Source organism: Neofelis nebulosa, chromosome 1, assembly GCF_028018385.1.
Source record: "Neofelis nebulosa isolate mNeoNeb1 chromosome 1, mNeoNeb1.pri, whole genome shotgun sequence".
Lineage (NCBI taxonomy): Eukaryota > Metazoa > Chordata > Mammalia > Carnivora > Felidae > Neofelis > Neofelis nebulosa.
The window spans coordinates 234,164,340-234,188,963 of record NC_080782.1 but is presented as its reverse complement, the minus strand read 5'-3'; the positions used below and the strand labels follow the sequence as shown (position 1 = coordinate 234,188,963).

The window sequence follows — 24,624 nt, the reverse complement described above, 5'->3', positions numbered from 1 at the left end:
TCTGTACCACATTGCTGACGAGGAGATTGCTTTCTACTGAAAGGTAACTGTACTCTTTCTGGGACCAGTGTACATAGAAAGAGGCATTCCAAACACATTCGCAAGGAAAAAGCATGAATGTATTCAATTTTTTCAACCTGGGACTGCTACCGTAATACAACTGAAAGGAGAGTTTCTTCTAGTCAACCTCTCCTAATTGTCCTTATTAGCATCACTCCTTTTAGAAAGTCTTGCCGAACTTTTCCTACCTTTTACAAGGGGGAAAAATTCTGGAGTCAAATCTGTATATCTAAAATCCTCTTTTCTTTCCACAACCCAAGCCCTACATCCATTTTGTTTCTGTCACTATTACATATTTTTTCCTGGCAAAAAATCAAATTTGCACTGCAAGACTATAAATCAACTTCACAAACAACGTTTCATTGATATAATTCAGTTTGGCAATGTTGATTTTTCCATCTTAAAATTGTAGCTACAATTTTAACTGAATCAATTATTTTGTTCAACTTACGAAGTTAACAATTCGGCAAGCATTATTTACAATAAATAAATAAATAAATAAATAAGTAAATAATCCTGTATTCTATCCTGAAAATGGAAATAGCAATGGTGAACAAGAAAAACGCTCCGACTTTGTCTATTATTTCAAGAAGGAAATGCTATGTTCTATTTTCATAATTCATTTAAAAAAGAGAAAACTAGTTAGATCTTACAACAAATATACCAGCATATTAATAATCGAGGACAACAAGAAAGGTAAGCAAAAATTAACCAGCCTAGTTTTCAGTCTGGAGGAAAAACAAACTCCCTACTGGATTTCTTGGCCATATGCATTCATAAGTACGGACAACTAAAATCCTTTCTACTGAAGAATTTCTTGGTATAAGGGACTTGTTTCCTCTATACCGCCCTATCAAAATTACCAGCATTATTCTAGAATATAGTTATTTAGTTTGAAACCACTAAAAACATCCCCCCCTCCCCCAGCCCAAAATGCTAACGGTGGTTACTCTGTCACGACAGGGTCACAAAATCCAAACTGTTACTCTAGGTTATAGAACCAGTCGACCAAAAGGACTTCTAGAATATGCTGCCCCAAGATTCAGAATGCAACTCAGAAATAGCACACGCGGTCACGATGTCCCTTAAGCCACATGACCTTCCTACGAAAGCAGAGCCTTAAACTTATCAACTACAGGAGAACTATCCTTTTCTCTTAAGTTCAAGCAAGGCAGGGCAGCTAAAATGAACGCAGCAGGGACAGATCGGCTGCTGACTAGCAAAAACGGGCGGTGGACAGCAAAGTCCCTGTGCTTTGGCTACTCCCCTTACCGTTAGAAGATCTGGGAGGGAGGAAAGGAGAAACACCCCAGAATCCTGGCAGAAAAGCCCCTGGCCTCGAAGATGGGGTTTAGGGAGACAGGGAGGGGCAGCTCCGTGTGTGGTGACCCTTTGTGAACACACACTCTGTGGCTGCTCGGCTCTCACCGAGGCTTTAGGAGAGCGGACTACGGGGGCCTTGCGCGGCCCACAGTCGTCGTGGAGACCGCAGCGCTGCAGGGACGCGCCGGCCGACAGGCTCCATTGCACCCTCCGCCTCTGCAGGCTGGGGAGCCCTTCCCTCGCCCCACCACCCACCCACCCAGGTCACTCTCCGCCGCGTCGACTTCCGACCCGGGCTCGCGTCGGCCCGGGCGCAACGAGGTGCGCGCCACTCTCTTTCCTCAGCGTAATCCCTCCGCTGCCGAGCGCGCACTAGTTTTAATCACGCCCCACCCCCTGGTCGCCGGCGTCACCTCCGCCACTCGAGCGCTTTCCAGCAGCTTCCAGAAACGTCGCCTCCCCAAACCCAGCCACTCACAGATGCCGGGCTCGGCAGCCACCGGCCCCGCCCCTAGCCGTCGCCGCGGCTGAAACTGCGGCTGCGACAGCCGGGCGGGCAGCCACGCCTCTGCAGAGGCCGTCCGGAAGTGCTCCCCTTCTCACCTTCCCCGCCACGCTGACGAACTTTCAGGCCCCGCGCCGAGCAGGAAGGGGAATTCTTTTGCCGCGGACTCAAACCGGAAGCCGCTTTGCGAGCGGAGAGGCCGGTGGGGGAGGAGCGGGCCGGGGGGAACGTGGGTTGAACGTTGCACGGGGTGGTGTGGACCCAAGCTGGAACAGGAGTTCGGAGCGACCCGGTGTGAAGAAGGAGCGTGCACGCGGCAGGTAAGGGAGGAGAGGAAGTGGTTTCCTTCAGCTCCCGAAGTAGGGAAGGGGGGCACAGAGCTGGGGAAAAGGGACTGCCGCTGGGGGGGTCCGCGCGCTGAAAGGTGGGCTAGGCTGGGAGAGGGAAGGGAGGGGCTGGGACTGGGCTCGGGGGGGAAGGGTTGGCGATTAAGGTAGAGAGTTACTGATTCGTTTTGGCTCAGAGAGGTAAATGCTGAAGAGAAACCAGAGTTGTTTTGTGTTTCGTTCTTCCAAAGAGCGTGGAGATGGGGAGAGTTAACGGAACCCTGCACCTTGGGTTTCCAAGGTTTGGTTTTCAAACTGACAGGTCTTGGTCCTGTGCATCTGATTCTGGAGGGTCGGGCACCCAAAGCCGACCCCAGTCCTCGGCTTCAAGTTTACTGTGGTCTTACCTTTGATAATTCATGTGCTGAGCTCTCTTGGTCTTGGAGGGCAAGCTCAGATGTAAAGTTTGAGGCTCTTCTCGGAGCCGCTGGTTCTCTGGGTTTCCCCACTGTGCACACGGGGCTGTGAAAGAAGCTTAATTGCATATCTTTCGTCATACCCAGGGGCAACTTTACATATTCTTTGTGCTGTAACTGGGTTCATACTGGGCTAGGCATTCACACTGGGGCTCCTGGAGTATCAGTGGCTCCCCGAAATAATGAAAAAGAGGGAGTCAGAAGGAAGGTGCTGAGGTTGAAGTGGAGGAGAGGAAGGTAAGACTGGAAAGCCGGGTTGGTCGGTCTCAAGTACGGTGAGTTTTAAGGTCATAGTCCTACCCTTAGGTCCATACTGAGCTGTTTGGACTTTCCTACAATCAGGTTGGGGTAAATGATTTTAAGCTGAGCCGTGACAGACTCAGACTTGTTTTATGCTAGCGTTACTTTGGCGGCAATACGGAGTGGGGATCGGATGGAAAGAGGTGGGATTTGAGATGCCTCCCAAGAATTCTCCACAGAACTTGGACAGGAGGGAGTGGGAAGTGAAAGTTTAGAGAACCGCTCGAATTGTCTAGTGTGTGTATTTGGAAGGGTGAAGATGCCAAAATCTAGGTGAGATACAAGAAAGAGGAGCAGGTTATGTTTGTAGCGAGAACAATGGAGACCCATCATTGAGGGCAGATCAACTTGCAAGAATCACCCCCAGGGTTTTGTGTATAAGACAAAGTAAATTGTTTTTGAAAGTCCTGGATAGCTCACCTCTGCTATTTTTTTTTTTTTTAAATCCGTTTTCTTTTGCCAGGTTTTGCCTAGTCAGAATTTCAACCACCAGCCTCTCTGCTTGTCCCATTGAAATGTTGGCTGCTGAGATCAGGATCAGAGCAGATTTGAAGGCTTCTTATTTTTACTTTTATAATTGAGAGAGAGAAAAAAAAAAAAACAAAACAAAACAGGGCAAAAAAGTTTTTCTAGATCTCACAGGCAGATGGAAATTTTCATTAAAAACATCTTATTCAAGGATTATAGCGTACCAGGTTCTACCAGTTTCTTTTGAGAATAGTGCAGAATAATACAAGATGGGCTCCATAGTTTCTATTGGGTAAAGTATAAAATTAGCACCAAACAAATAGTAGTTAAAACGTATTGTGTGTTCAGGTGCCTAGCATTATATATGTATTTAATTCTTAGAACAAACCAGTGTAACAAATTTCTGAACCCAGGTCTGCTGTTGTAAAGCCCATGCTTTTGGCCACTCTGGAACCATAAGCAGTTGGGACTCTTTTCTGTCTAGTTTGTTGCCTTTTGTAAGTACATTATAAATAGAACAGAGCAAAAATGATAAATTTGTGTTTTCTGTGAGGAGCTTATAAAGTAAAAGCACCAAACTTTTATCTTTTTTTTTTTTTTTTTTTTAGAAGTTTATTTATTTACTTTGACACAGAGAGAGAGAATGCAAGCAGGGGAGGGGCAGAGAGACAGAGAGTCCCAGGCAGGCTCCGCGCTGTGAAGCGCAGAGCTAGACTTGGGGCTCGAACTCATGAACCGTGAGATCATGCAGTGAGTCGAAATCAGGAATCGGATGCTTAACTGGCAGAGCTACCCATGTGCCCCTTACTTGGATCATTTTGGCAGTGGTTCTCAGTGGGGCAGTTTTGCCTCCCAGGGGTCTTTTGGCAGTGTCTGGAGACTTTGTCACAACTGAGGAGTGAGTAACACTGGCATCTAGTAGGTAGGAGTGAGCGATGCCGCTGAACATCATACGGGGAAAGGATAGCCTTCACAATGAAGAATTATTTGGTCCAAAATGTTTATAGTGCTGTAGTTGAGAAGTCCTGCCATATCAATATATTTCTTTCTTTTTTTTTTTTTTTTCAACGTTTTTTATTTATTTTTGGGACAGAGAGAAACAGAGCATGAACGGGGGAGGGGCAGAGAGAGAGGGAGACACAGAATCGGAAACAGGCTCCAGGCTCCGAGCCATCAGCCCAGAGCCTGACGCGGGGCTCGAACTCACGGACCGCGAGATCGTGACCTGGCTGAAGTCGGACGCTTAACCGACTGCGCCACCCAGGCGCCCCTCAATATATTTCTTTAGGAAGAGGGAATTGAGATTCACTTACACTTTTCTTCTTAAACATTTTTATTTTTGACATTATTCCTCGGCTTGAAAGACATGTAAAGTTTATATATCTGGAACAGAATAGTGTCACTGGTTTTTAAAGTGAATCTGCGAGCCACAGTTTCCCAGGACATGGTTGTCATAGAATGATGAATTCTTAGATTTGGGAAAGACTTTTGCTTGAAATTATTTTACAACATCCCTGCTGTTCTCTGCTATAGGTCTTTTGTATCTGGTTTCCCTATATTTTAAACACATATCTAAACTACTCTTAACAATTATTTTTTCCTTCTACTGAGCTCCAGTCTCATAATTTCAACTTTACTGAATGTGATTCTACTCCATGAAATTAACACTCAAACCAAGCTTGTTAAATACCTAATTTGTACTATTACAGTGTTTACATTTTTGTCGGGTACAGTTCATTTATTATAAAATAGTATATTGGTGGAAACTTAAAAAAAATAGCATTATCCTCTTGGTGACCTGTTCTTGGTGGTTGAAAGCAATAGGAATTTATGGGGTTCTTTTGTGTCTGTCAAGCAATGGCACAAAAGATCCTGAGTCTTTAAAGCACCTTCTAATATAACACTGACATTACTTGTTTCAGATTATGCATAGACTCTAAGAACTTGAGTTTTCAAACTCTGGTCAGTATAATTTGCTTTAAAGAATAGTTACCTTCTTTTGTAAGTTTTAATAAATTTGCTTACAAGTAAGTCTGAAACTTGGTCCTGTTTCCAGTCTGCCCTCTTCCAACAAATTTGCCAGGTTTCTATGTATAGGTTATTTGATTTCACGTCAAGATTACAATTTTAGAATATGTTTATCTTAAGACATATGGTTTCAAAGTATATTTAATATATATACATCTTATAGCATAGCTCTTTTTCAAGGTAAATAGAATTTTTTATTTAATTGTCTATTGACTTTTTTTTTTCCAGGGTTCATTGAAAAATCCTTAGTGATATTGACATGTTTCAAGTGACATAAATTAGCCAATGACTCGGAGTGATGGATTCCCCGAAGATTGGAAATGGTTTGCCAGTGATTGGACCAGGGGCTGATATAGGGATATCTTCACTCCACATGGTGGGGTATTTGGGAAAAGTTAGTGAACTTATTTTTTGCCTCAGTGCAAAGTTGGGTTTTTTCCTCCTTTTTTTAGAGATTTAAATTTGGTTTTAATTTTCCAATTAACTTCTAAAAAATTATATCTTCCACGGAAATCTTAAGCAATGGCGAAAGATTATTTTAATGTGTTTACCTCTCTGTGTTTTATTGGTATGTGAAAGTAGAAATAGAACATAGACCTTGTGGTTTATTATTCTCTGAAAATATGGAACATACATTTTCCCTGGCAGTTGACATTACTTTTTTCTTGCACATAAAACTGATGCTATTTTTAGCACTTACAACTTAATATTTAAAACTGTAATACATTTCTTTTTGGACTAGTAGCTGTATTTTAAGCCTATGTGCTTTTCTTTTATTTGCCGTGTTTAAAATATCTAGCCAGAACACTTCCAGGTGAAAATTGTAATTTTTTTCTGGTTCCTTTTTCGTTTAACTTTTTGTAATTTGATATAATTTAGGAATGTCTGTATTTTAATTTACTTTATTTCTTTTTTAGAATTATGATTCAGCTAAAGTCCCGTCCGATGGGTATTGTCCTGCTTGTAGAGAGAAGGGAAAGTTAAAAGCCTTAAAGACTTACCGAATTAGTTTTCAAGAATCTGTCTTTTTGTGTGAGGATCTGCAGGTAAAGTATTAATCTTAGATAGTATCAAGGTTTTAGCTTTTTGCTTTTTTCTTCCGTATTTATATTTGTACTCGTTTTGTATCTTTCAGAGTGTACATTTTTAATAGATAATCAGAGTTTCTAGATCTGTCCGGTGTACAGTTTTAAATATTTTGTGTTATTTTTCCACTTCAGTTATTTCCCTGGGGTATTGCATGAAGGTATTTGTTTTTATTATCATTAGACTTAATGAGAAGAGAATCTACATTTCAAGATTTTTTTTTTTTTTTCCCATTAACCTTGTGGGGGTCCTTGTTAGTTGTTGGTATATAATAGTCTTTCACCTCTTTGGTTTATAAACTTTGGAACTTACTGGAAAAGTTATTAACTGAAAGTCCTTAAGGATCTAAATATCTTTTAGAATTAATTATAGACTTCGTTTCCAGTGGTACAGCTTTTATATAGGAGCTCATTAAACTCCATAATACTCCACATTTTATTGTACTTGACAGTTGATGAAATTGTTCTCTACGTATTTAGTTCTCAAAGTTTTGCAAGGTAGATAGTTCCATTTTATGATTAAGAAATCAGATACAGAGGGTTTGGGAACATAAGATCTTCCTAAAGTAGCAGAACTGTAATTGGAACATAGTCTTTTAATTTCAGATATGTTTTATTCCAGGTAAAGTAACAGTTCTTCAGAGTCACTTGGAGTACTTTTTAAAAATTTCTGGATCTCACACCCAGATGCTCATTCGGTAGAGCTGACCCAGAATTTTATAGTTTTGTAATTTTTAGGGTGAGGCTGATGATCAGCCAAATTTGCAAAATACTAAACTAAATCACACTGTTGGTGATGGATACTTTTGCTGGGTATAACTTGAAGAAAATCCCAGGCATTCTCACAAATAGAAATAAATTTCTTTTTGCATTTATTCAGTAAATTTTTTTTCGAGTGTCACCATATTGGCATTGTTCCAAAGGCTGGGATACAGTGAAAAAGCAAAAATTTCTTACCTCAAGAAGGTCACGTTCTAGAGTAGGAAAGAAAATCAATAAGTAAGTTATATTTTTTGTGTGTGAGGTGATGAAAAGTGCTGTGGGGAAAAATAAAGCCCAGGGAATGGAATGTTCGGGAATGTGTAGTTTGCAATTTTAAAATTTTTTTTTTTTTTTTTCAACGTTTTTAATTTATTTTTGGGACAGAGAGAGACAGAGCATGAACGGGGGAGGGGCAGAGAGAGAGGGAGACACAGAATCGGAAACAGGCTCCAGTCTCCGAGCCATCAGCCCAGAGCCTGACGCGGGGCTCGAACTCACGGACCGCGAGATCGTGACCTGGCTGAAGTCGGACGCTTAACCGACTGCGCCACCCAGGCGCCCCTGTAGTTTGCAATTTTAAACAGAGTGGCGAAGGGAACTCTTCATTGAGAGGCATTTGAGCAAAGACCTGAAAGATGAAGACAAACAAGCCATGTGGATGTGGGATGAACAAGCTTTCCAGGCAGGGAGAGTAGCAGATCGAAGGCCCTGTGAGGGGCGGTGGATGGGGGGGTGCCTGCGCGTGTTCTACTGCAAGGAAACTAGCAGAGCTGGATCTGAGGGAGTGAGGCAGAGTCCTAGAAGATGGGTCAGAAAAATAATGGGGAAGAGGTTGGACCCAGCAGGGTCTTTCTTACCAGGCTTTTACGGTGACTGAAATGAAGAACCATAGCAGGGAGTGACATAATCTGATTTACATGTTAAAAGGATCATTGTGGCTGCTTTGTTGAAAGTATCTGTAATGGCCAAGACTGGAAGCAGGGAGACTAACTAGTTGGAAGGCAATTGGAGTATTCCGTGGGGAGCAAGTAGTGGCTAAGGTGATGAGACATGAGTGGGTTATCTACATATTTTGAAAGTAGATCCAAAAAGTATTGGCTGAAAGATTGGGATAGATACATAGTAGGAGAGAGAGGAATCGGGGATGATTCCCAGATTTTTGACTTGAATAATTGGAAGTATGGAGTTGCCAGTCACTGAGATGAGAAAGACTTTGGGAAGACGAAGATTTTAGGGGAAGATCAGGCCAGCACCAAGTCAAACTCGAGACAGATATCTGATATTGAGGGTATATGGAATAAATGGTTGGATCTGTGTGTCTGCTATTAGGTGGAGAGTGAAGTTCGATAAATTTGGGAGTCATCAGCATGTATATAATTGAACCATGACAGTGGATGAGTTTACCTAGAAGCATGGGTAGAGATTCAAGGACTGAGCCCTGTTATACTCCAGCATTAAGAGTGTGGGGAGGTGAAGTGGAACCAGGGAAAGGGTGAGAGAAATAGACAGTGAGGTAGGAGTAAACCCAGAAAGGAGACAATTTTGTCCTGGAAGTCAAGTGAAAAAATATTTAAGAAGAAATTATTTACTTTCAATGCCAGTAAGAACTCAATGAGGATGAATACTCACCATTGGCTAGTGTTGTAGGTCATTGAGGACCTTAATGAGAATAGTTTGGGTTAAGTATTAATGATAAAAGCTTGATTGCAGTGAGTGATAGAAAATTGGGAGAGGAAGAACTGAGAAATATCGATGTGAGGTGGTACCTGGAAGAGGAAGTTTTTAAGTTGGGAAAAACAACAGCATGTTTGTATGCTGACTGTATCCAGTAGTGAGGGGAAAATAGAAAGTGTCACGGAATTGCTGGAGAGCTGCTCTCCTTTGAGCAGACATGGGCTCTGTCGCACCATTAGAGGGCTTGATTTTAGGTTGGACGGCTTATCCTAACAGCGGACTATGCAGAGAGTTTACTCATTAGCTAGCTCAGAACAGAGTTGTAGAAAGGTGAATATTGAAGAGAGAAAATCTCCCTAGAAAAAAAACTACTTTTTTCCGCTCTTCCAAACAATGTATAATATTTCAGTAGAGTTCTTTAACCACAGACTACCATAATGGAGAGGTCCGTGTCCTCAGGACATTAGGTTTTGGCTCGTAAAGTTAGAGGTATTTGCATTTTTAGTTTTGAAGCATTCTTTTTAAGTGATGAGGAAGAAAACATATAACCAAGAATATTAAGTATAAACTTTGCAAATATAAAAAGAGAACTTTAAAGTAATTATTATCTAAATTTTAGAAAATGTTCTAATCGGTAAGAGCCCGGTATGTTTTATGAGGTAGATTGGTTTACACCAGGAGTCAGCAAACACTTTGTATGACACCCACAGGCTAAGAACGGATTTTTAAAGGATTAGGAAAACATGAAAAGAATACTCTTTTGTAATACATGAAAATTCTGTGAATTTCAGATTTCCGTGTCTATAAATAAATTTTATTGGAACTTAGCTATACCCTATCATTTTTGTATTGTCTGTGGCTGCTTTTATATTATAATGGCAGACTTGAGTAGTTAATGACAGACATTGACTGGCTTGCAAAGCCTAACATATTTATCTGGCCTTTGACAGGTAAAGTTTGCTGATCCCTGGTCTAGAAGACCTTTGAATCAATTTGTTAATTTCTGTAGGGTTTTATTATAAAATTTGGAGTCCACTGAACATTCTGCTTTCAGTTGCCAAATTGTAAACCACATGGGAAACCCCTCTTGATCAGAAGTTTCTTGGTTTGAAAAAAGCACTAATGTTCAAACTCTGCTTCCAAATTAATAAATTGAAACTCAAGTTTTTTCAAACTGTAGGGAGTTTTAACTTATCTTTTCTCTCTTTCTTTCTCTTTTTTTTTTTTTTGAGTATTCCATTATTTAGTCTTTTATTGGAACACTTATTTAGTTTATTTTTTTAAACATGAACTTTATAAGGCTCTTAAGTCTTTAGTGTTAAGCCATCAAAAAACTCATTTTCCTGTTTGTTTTTTTTCATTTGTAAAATGAATGTAAATTAATTATTACTTTTTTTGTAAATTATTTTTATAACTTGTTTCTGGCCATACCTTAAGATAATTTTCCAAATGTAAGGTAGTGTGCAATGTTTTCCTTTTTCTGTTTTGCAGGATTAAAAACGGGAATCTGTTTAAGCTACTCAACAAAATCAGTGAAAGAGGCAGCATTAGATTTTGAAAGCTTTTACATGGTTGGGCTAGATGGAGAAATTAGCACTCTGTGTATTGTTTTATGACTTTTCCCTTTTTTTGAAGACAAGCCAAGAACTTCTGTGGCATATTAAGACCTAAAGTTGACGTATAAAAGAGATAAACATCCAAAAGCATTAATTTACAAGAGGGAAAAATCAGGACAAGGACAAATGATGTTTTAAATTTGCCCTATGATTGGACCACAAATTATAGATTGAAAAGTCAGTTAAGATATTTTCAAATAATGTAGGGGGGAAACCATCTAGGCCACTGAATTTTGCAGCCCCAGGGCCCTTAATGGTTTTTTGTGTGTTTTTTTTTTTTTTTTTTTTTTTAAGTTTATTTATTTTGAGAGAGAGCAGGAGCAGGTAAGGGGCAGAAGGAGAGGGAGAGAGAGAATCCCAAGCAGGCTCCACGCTCAGTGCAGAGCCAGACGCAGGGCTCAGTCTCACGATGGTTAGATCTTGACCTGAGCTGATATCAAGAGTTGGACGCTTAACTGAGCCACCCAGGTGCCCTATGGTTTATTGCTTTTAATTAAGAAGGGGTGCTGGTAGGATGTGCACAACATTATTTTAACTCTGTTTGAGACCGATTAAGATTTTTTGGTTTTAAATTTGTTGTAATTTTTTTTTTTCATTTAATGTAAAAAAAAAAACTATGAATTTTACCATCTTAATCATTTTTAAGTGTACAGTTCGGGAGTGTTACTTATATTCCCGTTATTGTGCGACAGATCTCTGGAACTTTATCGTCTTGAAAAACTCAAATTCTGTACCCACTGAATGACAATTCGCCCTTTCCCTCCCCCCACCCCTTGGCAGTCACTATTCTACTTTTAGTCTGTATGGATTTGACTACTTTAGGTACCTCATGTAAGTGGAATCATACTATATTTGTCTTTGTGACTGACTCTTAGTCCTCAGTGTTTATCCATGTTGTGGCTTGTGACAGATTCCTTTACTTTTTTAGGGCTGAGTAATATTCCACCGTATGTATATACCACATTTTCTTAGCCAACTGAGCCACCCAGGCACCCCCCCCCCCCCGACTATACCACATTTTCTTTATCCGTTTGTTCATTCATGGAAATTTGGGTTGATTCCACCTCTAGGCTATTGTGAATAGTGCTACAATGCATAAGGGTGTGCAAGTATCTCTTTGAGGTCCTGCTTTCATTTTTTCTGTATATATATATATACCTGTCTATACCTATGAATATATAGTTGCTATCGCTTTTAAAGTGTTCTCTGTTTTCTGACATATGGTAGGATTTAGGAAATAATCTCAGGGCATAAAGTTGAGAGACAAGTTGTTAGCTGATGGTGAGTGCATTACTAGTTGGTAACAGAAGAATCCAGAACTTACCCTGTTGAACTAAAGAATTTCCTTAGTACAGTGTTAATGGCGTTCACTTGTATAGAAGCAGCTGTACTTTAAATGAAAGCGTTTAATGCATTTCAGTGTCTGTTGCTCAAAACCTAGTGACTAAAAATACTTAATGGCTTTACTTATTCCTCATGATTCTGTGGGCTCCCCAGGTAGTTCTTAACACTTTACCTGCTGTTGGCTGGGACACCTAAAATGTCCACATGGCTGGTGTCAGTACTGTTTGCCAACAGGGAACTCCGCATAGGCAGTCAGCCAAGATCTCAGTTCTTTTCCATAAGGGTTTCTCCATGGGGCTACTTGGGCTCCTCACAGTATGATGGATGGGACTTCTTTGAGAGAGCGTGTTCCAGAAGGAGGGTTCCAAAAGGACTAGCCCAATGAGCCTATACTTACCAGGCTTCCACGTGCATCATGCTTGGTAACATCCCATCTAAGCTGGTCACATGGCTAAACCCAGAGCGTTATGTTGGGGGGACTGACCCTATCAGGGTGTGAATACCAGGTGGGGTAGTTCTGTAGCTCATTAGAGGCCACCAGGGTAGCAGTTAGCATGCTTGTGTAGAAGGCATTTTAAATGACACATAGTATATAGATTTCTTGAATTTGTTTTTTAAAATATTTTGCTAGTTTTCAAACTAAGTGATTTGTCTACACTTTTGATATTTGGCTGAAATTGTGTTAATACATAGTGAGATTTGATGAAGTTGTTAAAATTCACCCAGATTGACTCTTAGATCCAGTAAGGATGTAAAATTGGTAATGCTGATGTGCTTTCTGATTAATACTGTTTTATTTTTTTTAACATTTATTTATTATTTTGAGAGAGTGCAAGTGGAGGAGGGGCAGAGGGAGAATCCCAAGCAGGCTCTGTGCTGTCAGCAGAGAGCCCCATGCAGGGCTTTATCCCATGAACCACAAGATCATGACCTGAGCCGAAATCTAGAGACGCTCAACTGACTGAGGCACCCAGGCGCCCCTAAGATTCAGTTTTAAAATTAAGAGACACAGAAATTACTCCTGCAGCTTTTTTTTATTTGAAAACACTTTTCCAGTTTGTAATGTTATGCAGTGTACCTGCCCCAAAAGGAGTAACACTCATCATAGAATGTTTCTTTAAATTGTTGAAATTGTTAATTCACTCAGCATTAGATTTTTTATTAAAGCAGAAAAATGTATGTTTTCCTTGTTAGCTTACTCTGGTGTGGATCAGATTAAACCCTTGATTGTTCAATTTAACTAGGGAAGCTTAACTCTTTTGGGGGCCAAAATTTTGGTTAAATTCCTAGGTCCTTTAAATTTAGATTGATAAAATTATATTAATGCTGAAATTTTATACATACATTTCACGACATAGAAACTGTAATATAAAACTTGAGCTTATTTGACTTTTTTTGTAGTTTTTATCATTTTATTTTTTCTTTCTAGTGCATCTACCCTTTGGGCTCTAAATCACTTAATAACTTAATTTCCCCTGATTTGGAAGATTATCACACTCCAAATAAGTCTCAAAAAAGAAAGTTCTTGGAAACCGGCTATAAAGATTCACCTCTTTTAGCAAATGCCAAAAAGACTAAAAATCACACTGTTACTGACGGTGAGCAAGGTTTGAACAGCAAACGCGATGGAGAAGCGTATGGTGAAACCTCATCAAGCTTACCTGATTCACCACACAGTGGACCACAGCACCCAGACAGGACAGTTGGTTCCTTGGAACAGAATGAGACTTTGGAGGCTGATGTTATTCACATGGCTGCTGAAGAAGCTCCTACTACAGTTGATGTTTCTGGAACTGGAGGGATTTCCCCTCGCAATGAAAGATGCACATCTGAACTGGAAATGCTGTTGGAGAGCAAATGTACGTCACTTTGCCAGTCTTCCTATGTCCAATGGAAAAATGCTAATGCTCTCTGTTGGTTAGACTGTATTCTGTCAGCACTGGTGCACTTGGAAGGGTTAAAGAACACTGTGACTGGCCTGTGTTCTAATGAGGAATCTGTGTTCTGGCGGTTGTTTACGAAGTATAACCAAGCAAGCAAGCTTCTGCACACCAGTCAATTGGAAGGAGTGAAAGGTTGGTAATAATATTTTATTTCTCTCTTTATTTATTTTCACGTTTTTATTTTTGAGAGGGAGAGTGAGTGGGGGAGGGGCAGAGAGAGAGGGAGACAGAGAATCGGAAGTGGGCTGTGCGCTGACGGCAGAGAACCTGGTGCAGGACTTGAACTCCCGAATCATTAGATCATGGCCTGACCTGAAGTTGGAAGCTCAACCGACTGAGCCACAGAGGTTGATCTTCAGTTTTGTTTCATACGTGTGGAAAAGATACAGATACACATCACTCGTTATCCCACAACTCCCCCAAAATCTCTATTCTCAATTAAGGGCATATATAGTTTTTTTCTTATAAAATAGGATACCCATGAAGCCACCTCCCAACTCAAGAAGAATTAGTATATTCTCGATTATTTAACCTCCTATGTGTTCCTCCCCGTCCCACCCTCCATCTCCCCTAGGGGAAATCATTATTCCCAAATATGTGTTATCATTCCGTTTTTTTCTTTTATGTATGTATTGCTAAACAGTATATTGCCTACTTTAGTTTGTTTTGAACTTTATACAAATGATGTTGTACGGTATGTCTTCTGGGGCCTTGTTTTTCTTTTTATAAAGATTTATCTGTGAGGTTGGCATGTATTGGTAGTTTGTTAATTTTTGTTGCTATAAATTTACATTTTGTAAATATATCAGTATATTTATTCATTCAACTGTCATTGAGTTGTTTTTTGCCATTGTAAATACCTGGGCTCATCTAGAGAGTTTCTCTTGAGTATACCGTAGAAATGGAATCAAATCTGAGTTCAGATTGACAAGACAATGGCAGATTGTTTTCCAAAGTGCACGTACCAGCACTCCCGTTAACAATGTGCAAGAGATCTTCCTTCTTGTCTTCCCGATCCATATATTCTCCCTTGGTTATTTTCACATTTGGAGAATTTTGCTATTTGATGTAAAATGGGTTGTCGTCTTGATTTGCCTTTCCCAAATTTTATTTTCATTCCAGTTAACACAGTGTTATGTTAGTTTCAGAAGTACCCTAGAGTGATTCAGCAGTTCTGTTCATCACCCCGTGCTCATCACTCTTTAGTTCCCTCACCTGTTTAGCCCATCCTCCACCAACCTCTCTGCCTTTCCCAAATTTTAAAGAGGTTGGACAGCTCTTCATGTGTAGCATTGATCATATGTTCCCTCTTGTGAAATGCCTGTGTCTTACCGCTATTTGTTCAGTTGTCATGTTCTTATTTGTTTGATTTCTATAGGTCTTTGTTGTTATCTTTGTATCAGGTATGTGTTGCTAAATCTCCCAATTTGTATCTTGTGTTTTCACTTTTCTAAAGATATCTTTTGTACAGAAATTGTTAATCTTTCCTTTTGTAGCTAGTAATAGGACATTTAAAAGGAGTCATTCCTTTTCCCAAGATCAGAAAGTTATTCACCTATATTTTCACTGAAAAGTCAGAAAGATTTGTGGTTGACATTGAATTATTTTAAAGTTTTATTTATTTGGAGAGAGTGCGTGCAAGCGGGGAGGGGCAGAGAGAGAGGGAAGGAGAATCCTAAGAAGGCTCTACACCAGCAGCGCAGAGCCCGACGTGGGACTCGAACAAACCCACAGTCTGTGGGATCATTACCTGAGCCGAAACCAAAAGTAGGATGCTCAACCAAGTGAGCCATCCAGGCACCCCAACATGGAATTTTTAATTCAGCTAAAGTTACCTTTTGTGCGTGATAAAGATCCCTTTTCTCCCCATTGTCCAGCTCCGCTTTTTTCTTCAATTTACCTGCCAGGCCACCTCTGTCATATAGCCATCCATTTATTTTTCAGTTTTGTTTTCTTGGTTACTTTGTCCTTGTGTCAGCACCACACTCTTTTAATTATTGGGGTTTTTTAGGTCTTGCTGCCTGGAAGTATGAGAAGCCTCCTCTTTATTCAGCTTGGTTTTGATCATGCAATGCAGTCTTTTATATAAATCTTACACATTGTTTTCCCAAGAATCCTCACCTTTTTCATCTTGTTTTTGGTTAATGCAATCTGTTACATCAGTCTTATACATAGTTCCCCCATTGTTGACCATGTTTCCGTCCCTGCACCGATGCCACACTATTTTAATTATTGTGGCTTTTTGAGGTCTTTCTCTCTGGGAGGGGCAAGAATCCTTACGTTTATTCAGCGTGACTTTGGTGTTGCAGTCTTTTATATGTACGTCCTGCATATGTAAAATATATATATTGTACTTCCATATATATTGTTGACCATTCAGGCTGCTTCTTATTTTTTCAGTTATGAATAAGCTTCCTGACAAATATCCATATATCCTTTGAATCCACTGCTGATTTTATCCTAGAAGGGATATTAAAATGTGAATATAAAGAATCTTTCTGAAAGGCTTTACAGAAGGGTTATATCAACATATGATTCCATTATATGTAGAAGAAAACGTCCCAGAGCACTCAGATCACCTTTGGGTATAAACATTTTAAAAGTTATCATTTTGTCAGATATTTTGTTTCAATTCGAGTTTCCTTGAGATTGAATTTTTTGTAATTTTTAAAATCCAGTTTTTCACGAGCATTTTTGCTTTTGTTTTTTCTTTGTATTTCTATGATTACAGGAACCCCAGTACGGAGTTAGCTGACAGTTCAGTTGATTATTGCAGAAGAGCATATTTCTCGTTCAAAATGGACTTGCATTCATTTTAATTATGTTTATTTTTTTATAAAGCATAGCCACTTTATTTTTTGTGTTTTTTTTTATTCCGCTATAATTAACATCCAGTGTTATGTTAGTTTCAGGTGTACAATATAATGATTCAGCAGTTCCGTGTATTACTCAGTGCTCATCACAATAAGTATACTCTTAATTCTGTGTACTTCACCCATTTTATATGTTCAGTCATTAATTTTTTAACAGAGTAGTTGTAGCTTGCATAATGTGGTTGTAATTACGTTTAAGTTGACTTACTTTGAATTGTAAGTTTTCTCTTCTCTTTTTGGAATGGTCAAATAAAAGTTCCAGTTTATGCTTACTTCATATTATAGGGAAATCCAGGTATTTTCGTAGTAAAACATACCAACAGAGTGTGGTCAGGCTGTATGAATTATTTGTAGGAGGTTTCGGTGAAATCGTTTGTAGCTTAAGAGTAACTAGAGGCAGGTGCATATGGTGGCTTTGATTCAAAATAGTTTTCTTATTAAGCTTAGTTTCGGTCACAGTAGTTCCACTAGGAGGACTTTAACCCTAAAGAAATGAATAAAAACGTGGACAGGTATGTGCCCCAAAGTCGTTTATCATGATAGTATTTGCAATAGTGAAAAAAGAAGCAACTTAGACGTCCGGCACTAGGGAAATTGTTAATAAAACTGTGGTTCAGTTGGAGTGTAATAACTAGCCTACAAAATTTTTAATGATGCAAATTCGTGTGAAGTAAGCAGGATGTGTAAACATTAAGTAAGCAGAACTGTGTAAACATTATGCTGTCATTGAAGACTCCTTCACCGTCCACCACCCCCCAGAGACAATAGAAGGAGGGAGCTATATATACCAAATGTTAGTTTGGGAAATAATTATACTTTTATCTGCTCCTGTGATCTGGCTAAGTTTGATAAAAGTTCTACAAAAAAATAAATGACTAGATGTCTCTAACATAAGTAATAATCACAAGACAAGACGTAGCTTCAGCTGTTTCAGAGGTAGGCAGACTATCTGAAAGCTTAGCTCTTTTGCCAGGCCTGTGGTTATTTGGATGAGGAAAGCTTTTCACTGAGATTTACTCAAGCACAAAGATGTTAGCTCATGGAATTGCCAGTAATGATGCTGGGCTGAGGAAATATTAAGGCAGTAAATGGTACATTCGTCTCTACAAAGTGTATTGACTCTGATGAACTTTCATTCTTGGTAATGTCTTAATTTTCTGTGGAAGATACAGATTGATGAGAAGTCGATAATCTGTATTTCATTTTTAGATGGAGATTGTAAAAAGCTTCCTTCAGAAGTATTTGCAAAGATAGAGACCTGTCTGAATGAAGTCAGAGATGAAATTTTCATTAGGCTTCAGCCTCAGCTTAGATGCACATTAGGTAAGTAATTTGTGTAATTTAACTGTATTACTCATCTACCATAAAGAAATCCTTACGTCATAAGGAAATACACTATTTTATTACTTTGGGTGATTAGATTCTTGGGAGAAAAAATCTGTGTAGTTTCGTTTAGGAGCCTCCCGCTGGTTAAATCATTTGTTGGGTAGAGGTGTCCCGTATGAATGTGCAGGCTTGTGTTCTACCCTTGAGAGTGGATGCAGTTCTCAGAATCAGGTGGATACTCGGGGTGGACACCATTGGTTGCTTTTCTAATACTTACCTCCAGTAGACTGATTCAGTGTCTTCAACCTTGACGATGCATTAAAAAGTACCTAGGGCATTGAAAAGTACTTGACGTCCATTAAATAAGAATCTCAGGGATGCGGCTTAGAAGCCCCGTGTGATTCTTAAGGATGGACAGGGTTGAGAATCTCTGATCTAAACCCAGCCATAGTAATTGGACTTCCCTTGCCGGGGATTGGTTTAAGAATTGCCGTACCCAATTTTCACCAAGAGAATATGAGGAGAAATATCCTGATGAGCTTTTGGGAAAGCTTTCTTTTAAGAAGGGCACAGTAACGAGACCTGCTTTGTTCTCTATGATCTGGCCTTGGAGCAACGTGGAGCTAGGGGTGCTAGAGTCCCGGGGTTTCTCAATTTTTTGGGTATTGCAAAGAAGAGCCAGTAGTGATTGTTTTTTAAAGGGTATTGTCTTTTTGTTTTATTTCTCTTTATCCTTGTATTGACTCTTCTACTAATACTGTGTTGTGGTAAAAAATACAGGATACCTCTATTAGTATGTTAGCCATATTAAATTATATAAAATATCAATGCCTTCAAATTTTTCTCTCAGTGAGAAAAATCTATTTCATTAGACTCAGATACTGCATCTGGAAGCAAGGTCTTTTTGTAAAAAACCTTGGTTTTTACATGGTAAAAACCATGTAAATGGTAGTATCTTTGGTCTCACATTTCTGTCCCCTACTTTTATTATTTTGTTTTCCGTGAGCTCCTACGTTTGTGTTTCCTCTGTCCCTAAAGTAATAAACTGAAATTCAATTTGCCAAATCTTTGGCATTATCTCCTTTAGGTCTAAAGGGCTTTTGTAACTTACTATCAGGTAGGATCTCAGATGCGATGAAAATTCTTTTTTCCTTTTTAGCAAAGTATAATTTAGATGTAGTAAAACTCTTTTTAAACGTGTACGGTGTGTGGAACCATTACCACAATCAAGGTAGAGAACAGTGCTGTCAGCCTAAAAGTTTTCTTGAGGTTCCTTCAGTCCCTGTTCTTACCCCCAACCCCTGATCTGTTGGGTGGATACTCATCGCAGAGGAGCCTTTTCCATCAGATTACCAGAGTGTAGACTGAGGGGCTCCCGTGGTGCATTTTGCAGGCATCGCCTCCCTCCTGGAGTGACCGGAGATGTTTTATTCAGGGTTCCTGCTCCAGTTCCCAGTTGAATTCGAGAGTGGTTTCTCCCCAAGTCTGAATCGCCACCCTTCTTAGTCCTGATCATTATATTTGGAGCAAGGTTGTGTCTTGCTCCACTGCTGCCTTGGGCCTGGTTTTCTATGTAACAGAGAAGGAATTTTTAAATGTTGTGGGTTTTTTTTTTTTTTAATGTTTATTTATTTTTGAGAAAGAGAGAGAGAGAGAGAACATGAGTGGGGAGGGGCAGAGAGAGAAAGAGAGAGAGAGGGAGAGAGAGACACACACACAGAATCTGAAGCAGGGTCCAGACCCTGAGCTGTCAGCACAGAACCTGATGCAGGGCTTGAACTCACAAACCGTGAGATCATGACCTGAGCCGAAGTCGGATGCTCAACCCACTGAGCCACCCAGGCACCCCCCAGAGAAGGGAATTTTAAATTCTTATTTTGTGCAGTCATAGCAGTTGGGCATGCGTACAGCTCTTCTAATACAGCAGAATTCCTCTCTTGTTTGTGTTCATATTACTCATTGCACAGTACTGGGTGCTGTGTTAGAGCTTAAGATCTTACCAGTGAAATCTAATCTGTGCTAAATAAATACAAATAAACTTAAAAAGAGCATTTTAAAATCATACAGTGTTTGTGTTCTCATTCTGAGTGTCAGTGTATGTTTGAAAGTACTAAAGAAAGAGAAATAGAATCTGTACTGACCCCGAAAGTTGGTTACATTTTTAAGATGAGCCATAGCATCGTTTTGATTATTGTTCTTAAAAAATGCATCGTAGCCTGTCCTCTCTGTTCCCCCTCCCTGCAGTTTAAGAAATATAAAACATTACAAATACAAGCTAAGCCCCCTTTGTACTCTTTCCTGTTCAGTTCTTCCTTACCTCTCCACAAAGGTAACTGCACTCTTCAACTTAGTTTTCTCTTTCTAATGTCTAATTTTTTTTTTTTAAAGATAAAGCTACTATTGTTCTCGTTTGGATTTATTTATGTAATCTTAAAGATTAATTTAGTCTTTGAGATTTGTGTACTAGTGTAAGGATACACAGTAGAATAGAATAGAGTCCAGATGAAAACCCTCCCTTTTTGCTTACCTCCTGTGACAGAGGTGGTGATGTAGATAAGTAGGGGAAGGAAAAAGGCCGTCCAGTAAATGGTGTTGGGACAGTTTGTTTCTGAGACAGGGAGGAAGTTGGATCCCTACTTGACACTGTAATCAGAAAGAAATTTCAGCCCATTTAAAGACTTAAACTTCAGGGGTGCCTGGGTAGCTCGGCTCAGGTCATGACCTCACAGTTCTCGAGTTGGAGGCCCACATAGGGCTCTGCGCCAACAGCAGGCAGCCTGCTTGGGATTCTGTCTCCCTGTCTCTCTGCCCCTCCCTGACTTGCGCTCGTGTGCGCTCTCTCGCTCTCTCTAAATGAATTAAAAAGAAAAAAGACCTAAACATGAAAAACCAGAATTCTAACACTTTGGTAAAGAATATGGCTGAATATTTTTCCACTCAGTGGAGAAGAATTTCCTAAAGAAGGTACATAAAATACTGGTAGATACACTTACATTGAAGTTTAAAACCTCTGGGCAAAAATAGAACAAAGAAATAATATCCTGGATATCTTCTAAAGAACTCTGTATGTTGGTTTAAAAAAAAAAAAACCAATGAGCAGAAGAGAAAACTTGACTAGCTGGGCAGCAAAACGTCACTGAAAGATTTGCATCATGGCAAATGATAGTATTTTAGGGAAATATGAAAAACTAGGTAGTTGGGTAGGAGTTGGGCTGAAGATACTAGAGGCAAAGAAACCACTTAACTGATTTCAGCAGGAAGTTATAAAAATTGGAATTAATTGGTATTACGTGTTCTCTAGCAAATGCTTTATGCTTAACACCCATAAGAGTTGTAAACAAAGGAAAAATAATTAAGGTTAATTTAGGAGCTATATAAATTACCGAAAATGATCTGTATGCATATAACTTATTTAACAGTGTGTTTTGAGCTCTTTTATGATTTTTTTCTTTTCTGGTATTTTGATTTACTGAGAACTTTATGTATTTTTAGACTTGCAGGTTCTATGTTGTCGTTAAGAAATATAAATTAGTTGCTTCTCAATTAATATTTAGCTGTGGTAGAGTAAGCATTTAAATGCTACTAACTGTTATAAACTCGTGCTGTACTGTTCCCTGTTTACGCTGTTTACGTGTGTTTAGGAGATTGATTTGCATTTATTTCTACATACAGAACTTTTGTTTTGATTTTTATTTTTGCATGGAAATAGCTGTGGGGCTGTACCACAAAGGCGACTGTTAAAATAGCCTTTGTAACTACTGGTCCAGAGTGTGCTCCGGCAGTAACGACTCCTCCTGGCCACGTTCCAGGCTGTGGTAGCTGCAGGCCAGGGGGAGAACTGGACCATGGGAGCGAGACTGTTCCCGGGCAGGTAGGGAAGGGAAGGACTCCAGTTCTTTCTAGGGCTGGATCAGTACGGCACCATCTAAGCTCCCCTGAGGACAGAAAGGCAAGAAACCAACTGGAGAACAAGTGTAAGAGGAGAATGTCAATCTTCCTATTTAAGTTGCCTGCTGATCTCAAAACTGGAGGACCAGATTCACTGTCCGGTTTTTGTTTCAAGGACACCAGAATTCAGATCTTCTCTAGTCTTAAAGTCCTTGAAGTTTAATTTTACCTGTTAAAAGATTTTAAGAAGAGTGATAGAAGAAGAGCAGGGAGATCCGAGGCCGGCCCTTGAACCCTGTGTGTCATGTCCTTCACACGTGGAACAAGACGGTTGGCATAGAAGTGGCTTTTTAATGGTTTTGTCCACGTCTGCCATTATTCTACAGTGTTTCACCAGGCGTACTATTTTTAGTATCTGTGGCAAACTATGTATTTTTGCTTTATTTTTATAATACTCTAGAGCTGTGAACAGCTCTGAGGAGATAGTATGGGTCTTTTGTGTCTTTTGTCTTAAAAAGTTTTCGTAGGTGTCCGCCACGAAAAATGGAAGACAGGGACTGAAGTGATAATTAAATCTTCATGATAGACATTTTTAGAGAAATGCTTTAAAAACTTCCCCTTGCCCCACGGTGAGTAACTTACTCTGTCGTATATTCATGTTTTCACATATACTGTACTGTGAATGTAGTGAGGAAAGATAACAGTTAATGATTTGGGTTTACTTTTCTCAGTCACTTATGAACAATAGTTTTCCCTTTTCTTTTTATAGGTGATATGGAAAGCCCAGTGTTTGCACTTCCCCTGCTCTTAAAAATGGAACCCCTCATTGAAAAGCTTTTCATGTATTCTTTCTCTTGGAATTTTGAATGCTCACAGTGTGGGCACAAGTATCAAAGCAGGTTAGTTTTTCTCTTTTTATTAATTTTTTTAAATTTTAAATTTTTTATATTTTTCGTTTTTCTCTTTTTAAAAATGGACTCATTCTATTGAAAATAGTTCTGAGTAATAGAATTTTAATGAAACTTCGATTTGTGGCATTGCTCTCTCCCTGGTTCCTTCTGCCCTCAGTAAAATTTCCTACTAGGGTGCCTGGGTGGCTCAGTTGGTTAAGCATCCAGCTGCGGCTCAAGTCATGATGTCACGGTTCATGGGTTCAAGCCCCATGTCACGCCCTGTTCTGACAGCTTAGAGCTTGGAGCCTGCTTCAGATTCTGTGTCTCCCTCTCTCTCTGCCCCTCTCCCACTCACTCTCTGTCTCTCTCTGTCTCTCAGAAATAAATAAAAATGTTTAGAGAAAAAATTTCCTACCATATCTTAAAGTCTCCCCACCAGTAAGATTAAAAGGAAAAATTTGAGGGGCGCCTGGGTGGCTCAGTCGGTAAGCATCCGACTTCGGCTCAGGTCATGATCTTACAGTCCGTGAGTTCGAGCCCTGCATCGGGCTCTGTGCCGACAGCTCGGAGCCTGGAGCCTGCTTCCGATTCTGTGTGTGTCTCTCTCTGCCCCTCCCCCGCTCGTGCTCTGTCTCTCTCTCTCCCAAAAATAAACACTAAAAATTCAAATAAATAAGTAATCAGTCAATCAGTGGAAAAATTTGAGCCCCAGAAACTGCAATTTGCTTGCTTCTTTCAACTGGAAGAGTAAAAAACCATGGTCTGCGAGGTTACTTAGTAGGAGTTTTCTTCCGTGGGGACAGATGGGAAGAGCAGTGCAATCTCCCACATCCCCCATTCTGGATTCCCTGCAGAGTAAGAATACGTCTTAGAATTGCCTGAAGTGATATGTGTTTTGTTTCCTCTGTTAGCAACCAGGGTTTTTGTTTGGTTACCTTTTTTAACCTCATGGAAACTGATTTGAGGCTCTGGGAGTCTGGCAGTAGTTCTGAGAAGAACTTAGGCTCTTCCGCTCCTCCGTGAAAGACCAGCCACCGCCAAAATCCTCTTGCATGTGAGCTGTCTCAGCCTGCTTCCTACTTCCCTGTTGCTCTGGGTGAGGATTGGAGGGGTCCTGATGGACGCACAATCATTTTATGCCCTGAGACTGGGACTTGAGAGGAACCATGGAGAAGAAAGCAGCAGAGGGTTTCTTTTGCTTCCATACACTGACCCACATAACAAGGAGAGAAAGTTGGTTTGGAAAGAGGAGTCAGAGAAAGTTTTCATCACACATGGTGCCTTCACTCTGTCCATACGTGAGAAAGTTGCCGACTGGCAGTTAAAATCACCATACTGGTTTTGTTGGTCATTTATTCAGATTACTGTAATGGAGATCGATACTTTCCTCTTGCCTTCAGCTCACCCACCTACTAGCAAATTAGAAAATTTGGAGTCAAATTATTAAATAAAATATTTAAAATTATTTAAAATTATTAAATAAAAATGTGAGAGAAAACCATTTAGATATTCATTATCTAAATTGAGATTATTTTTGGTATTTAAGCATCACTCAAGGAGAGTCAAGTCTGAGAGGATGTTCTGGGGAATGCAAGCAACAGAACCAGAAGACATTTGCCTTTTACCAGTTGACTCAAAAGTAGTAGAACAGAGTAAGAATGAGCATTCACTCACACCTAGGACTTAAAATAGTTTTCTGTAAGTGAGTATAAGAACAAGTTATCTATTTCTCGG

General features: G+C 39.8%; 1 protein-coding gene across 4 annotated transcripts in view; it reads left to right on the top strand.

The window, feature by feature from the left end:
* Positions 1 to 1,832: 1,832 nt before the first annotated feature.
* The window catches only part of USPL1 (ubiquitin specific peptidase like 1), a 38,004-nt gene continuing 15,212 nt past the window's right edge, over positions 1,833 to 24,624 (top strand). Inside the window, exons 1-6 of one of the 4 annotated variants that reach the window (XM_058688478.1) lie at positions 1,833 to 2,208; positions 5,715 to 5,862; positions 6,404 to 6,532; positions 13,397 to 14,042; positions 17,993 to 18,106; positions 22,767 to 22,896. In XM_058688478.1, the coding sequence (XP_058544461.1) occupies positions 5,785 to 5,862; positions 6,404 to 6,532; positions 13,397 to 14,042; positions 17,993 to 18,106; positions 22,767 to 22,896 (1,097 nt within the window). In that variant the 5' untranslated portion in view covers positions 1,833 to 2,208; positions 5,715 to 5,784. Of the gene's footprint in view, positions 2,209 to 5,714; positions 5,881 to 6,403; positions 6,533 to 13,396; positions 14,043 to 17,992; positions 18,107 to 22,766; positions 22,897 to 24,624 lie in introns of all 4 variants that reach the window. The other 3 variants (XM_058688469.1, XM_058688485.1, XM_058688494.1) reach the window with 3 other exon arrangements.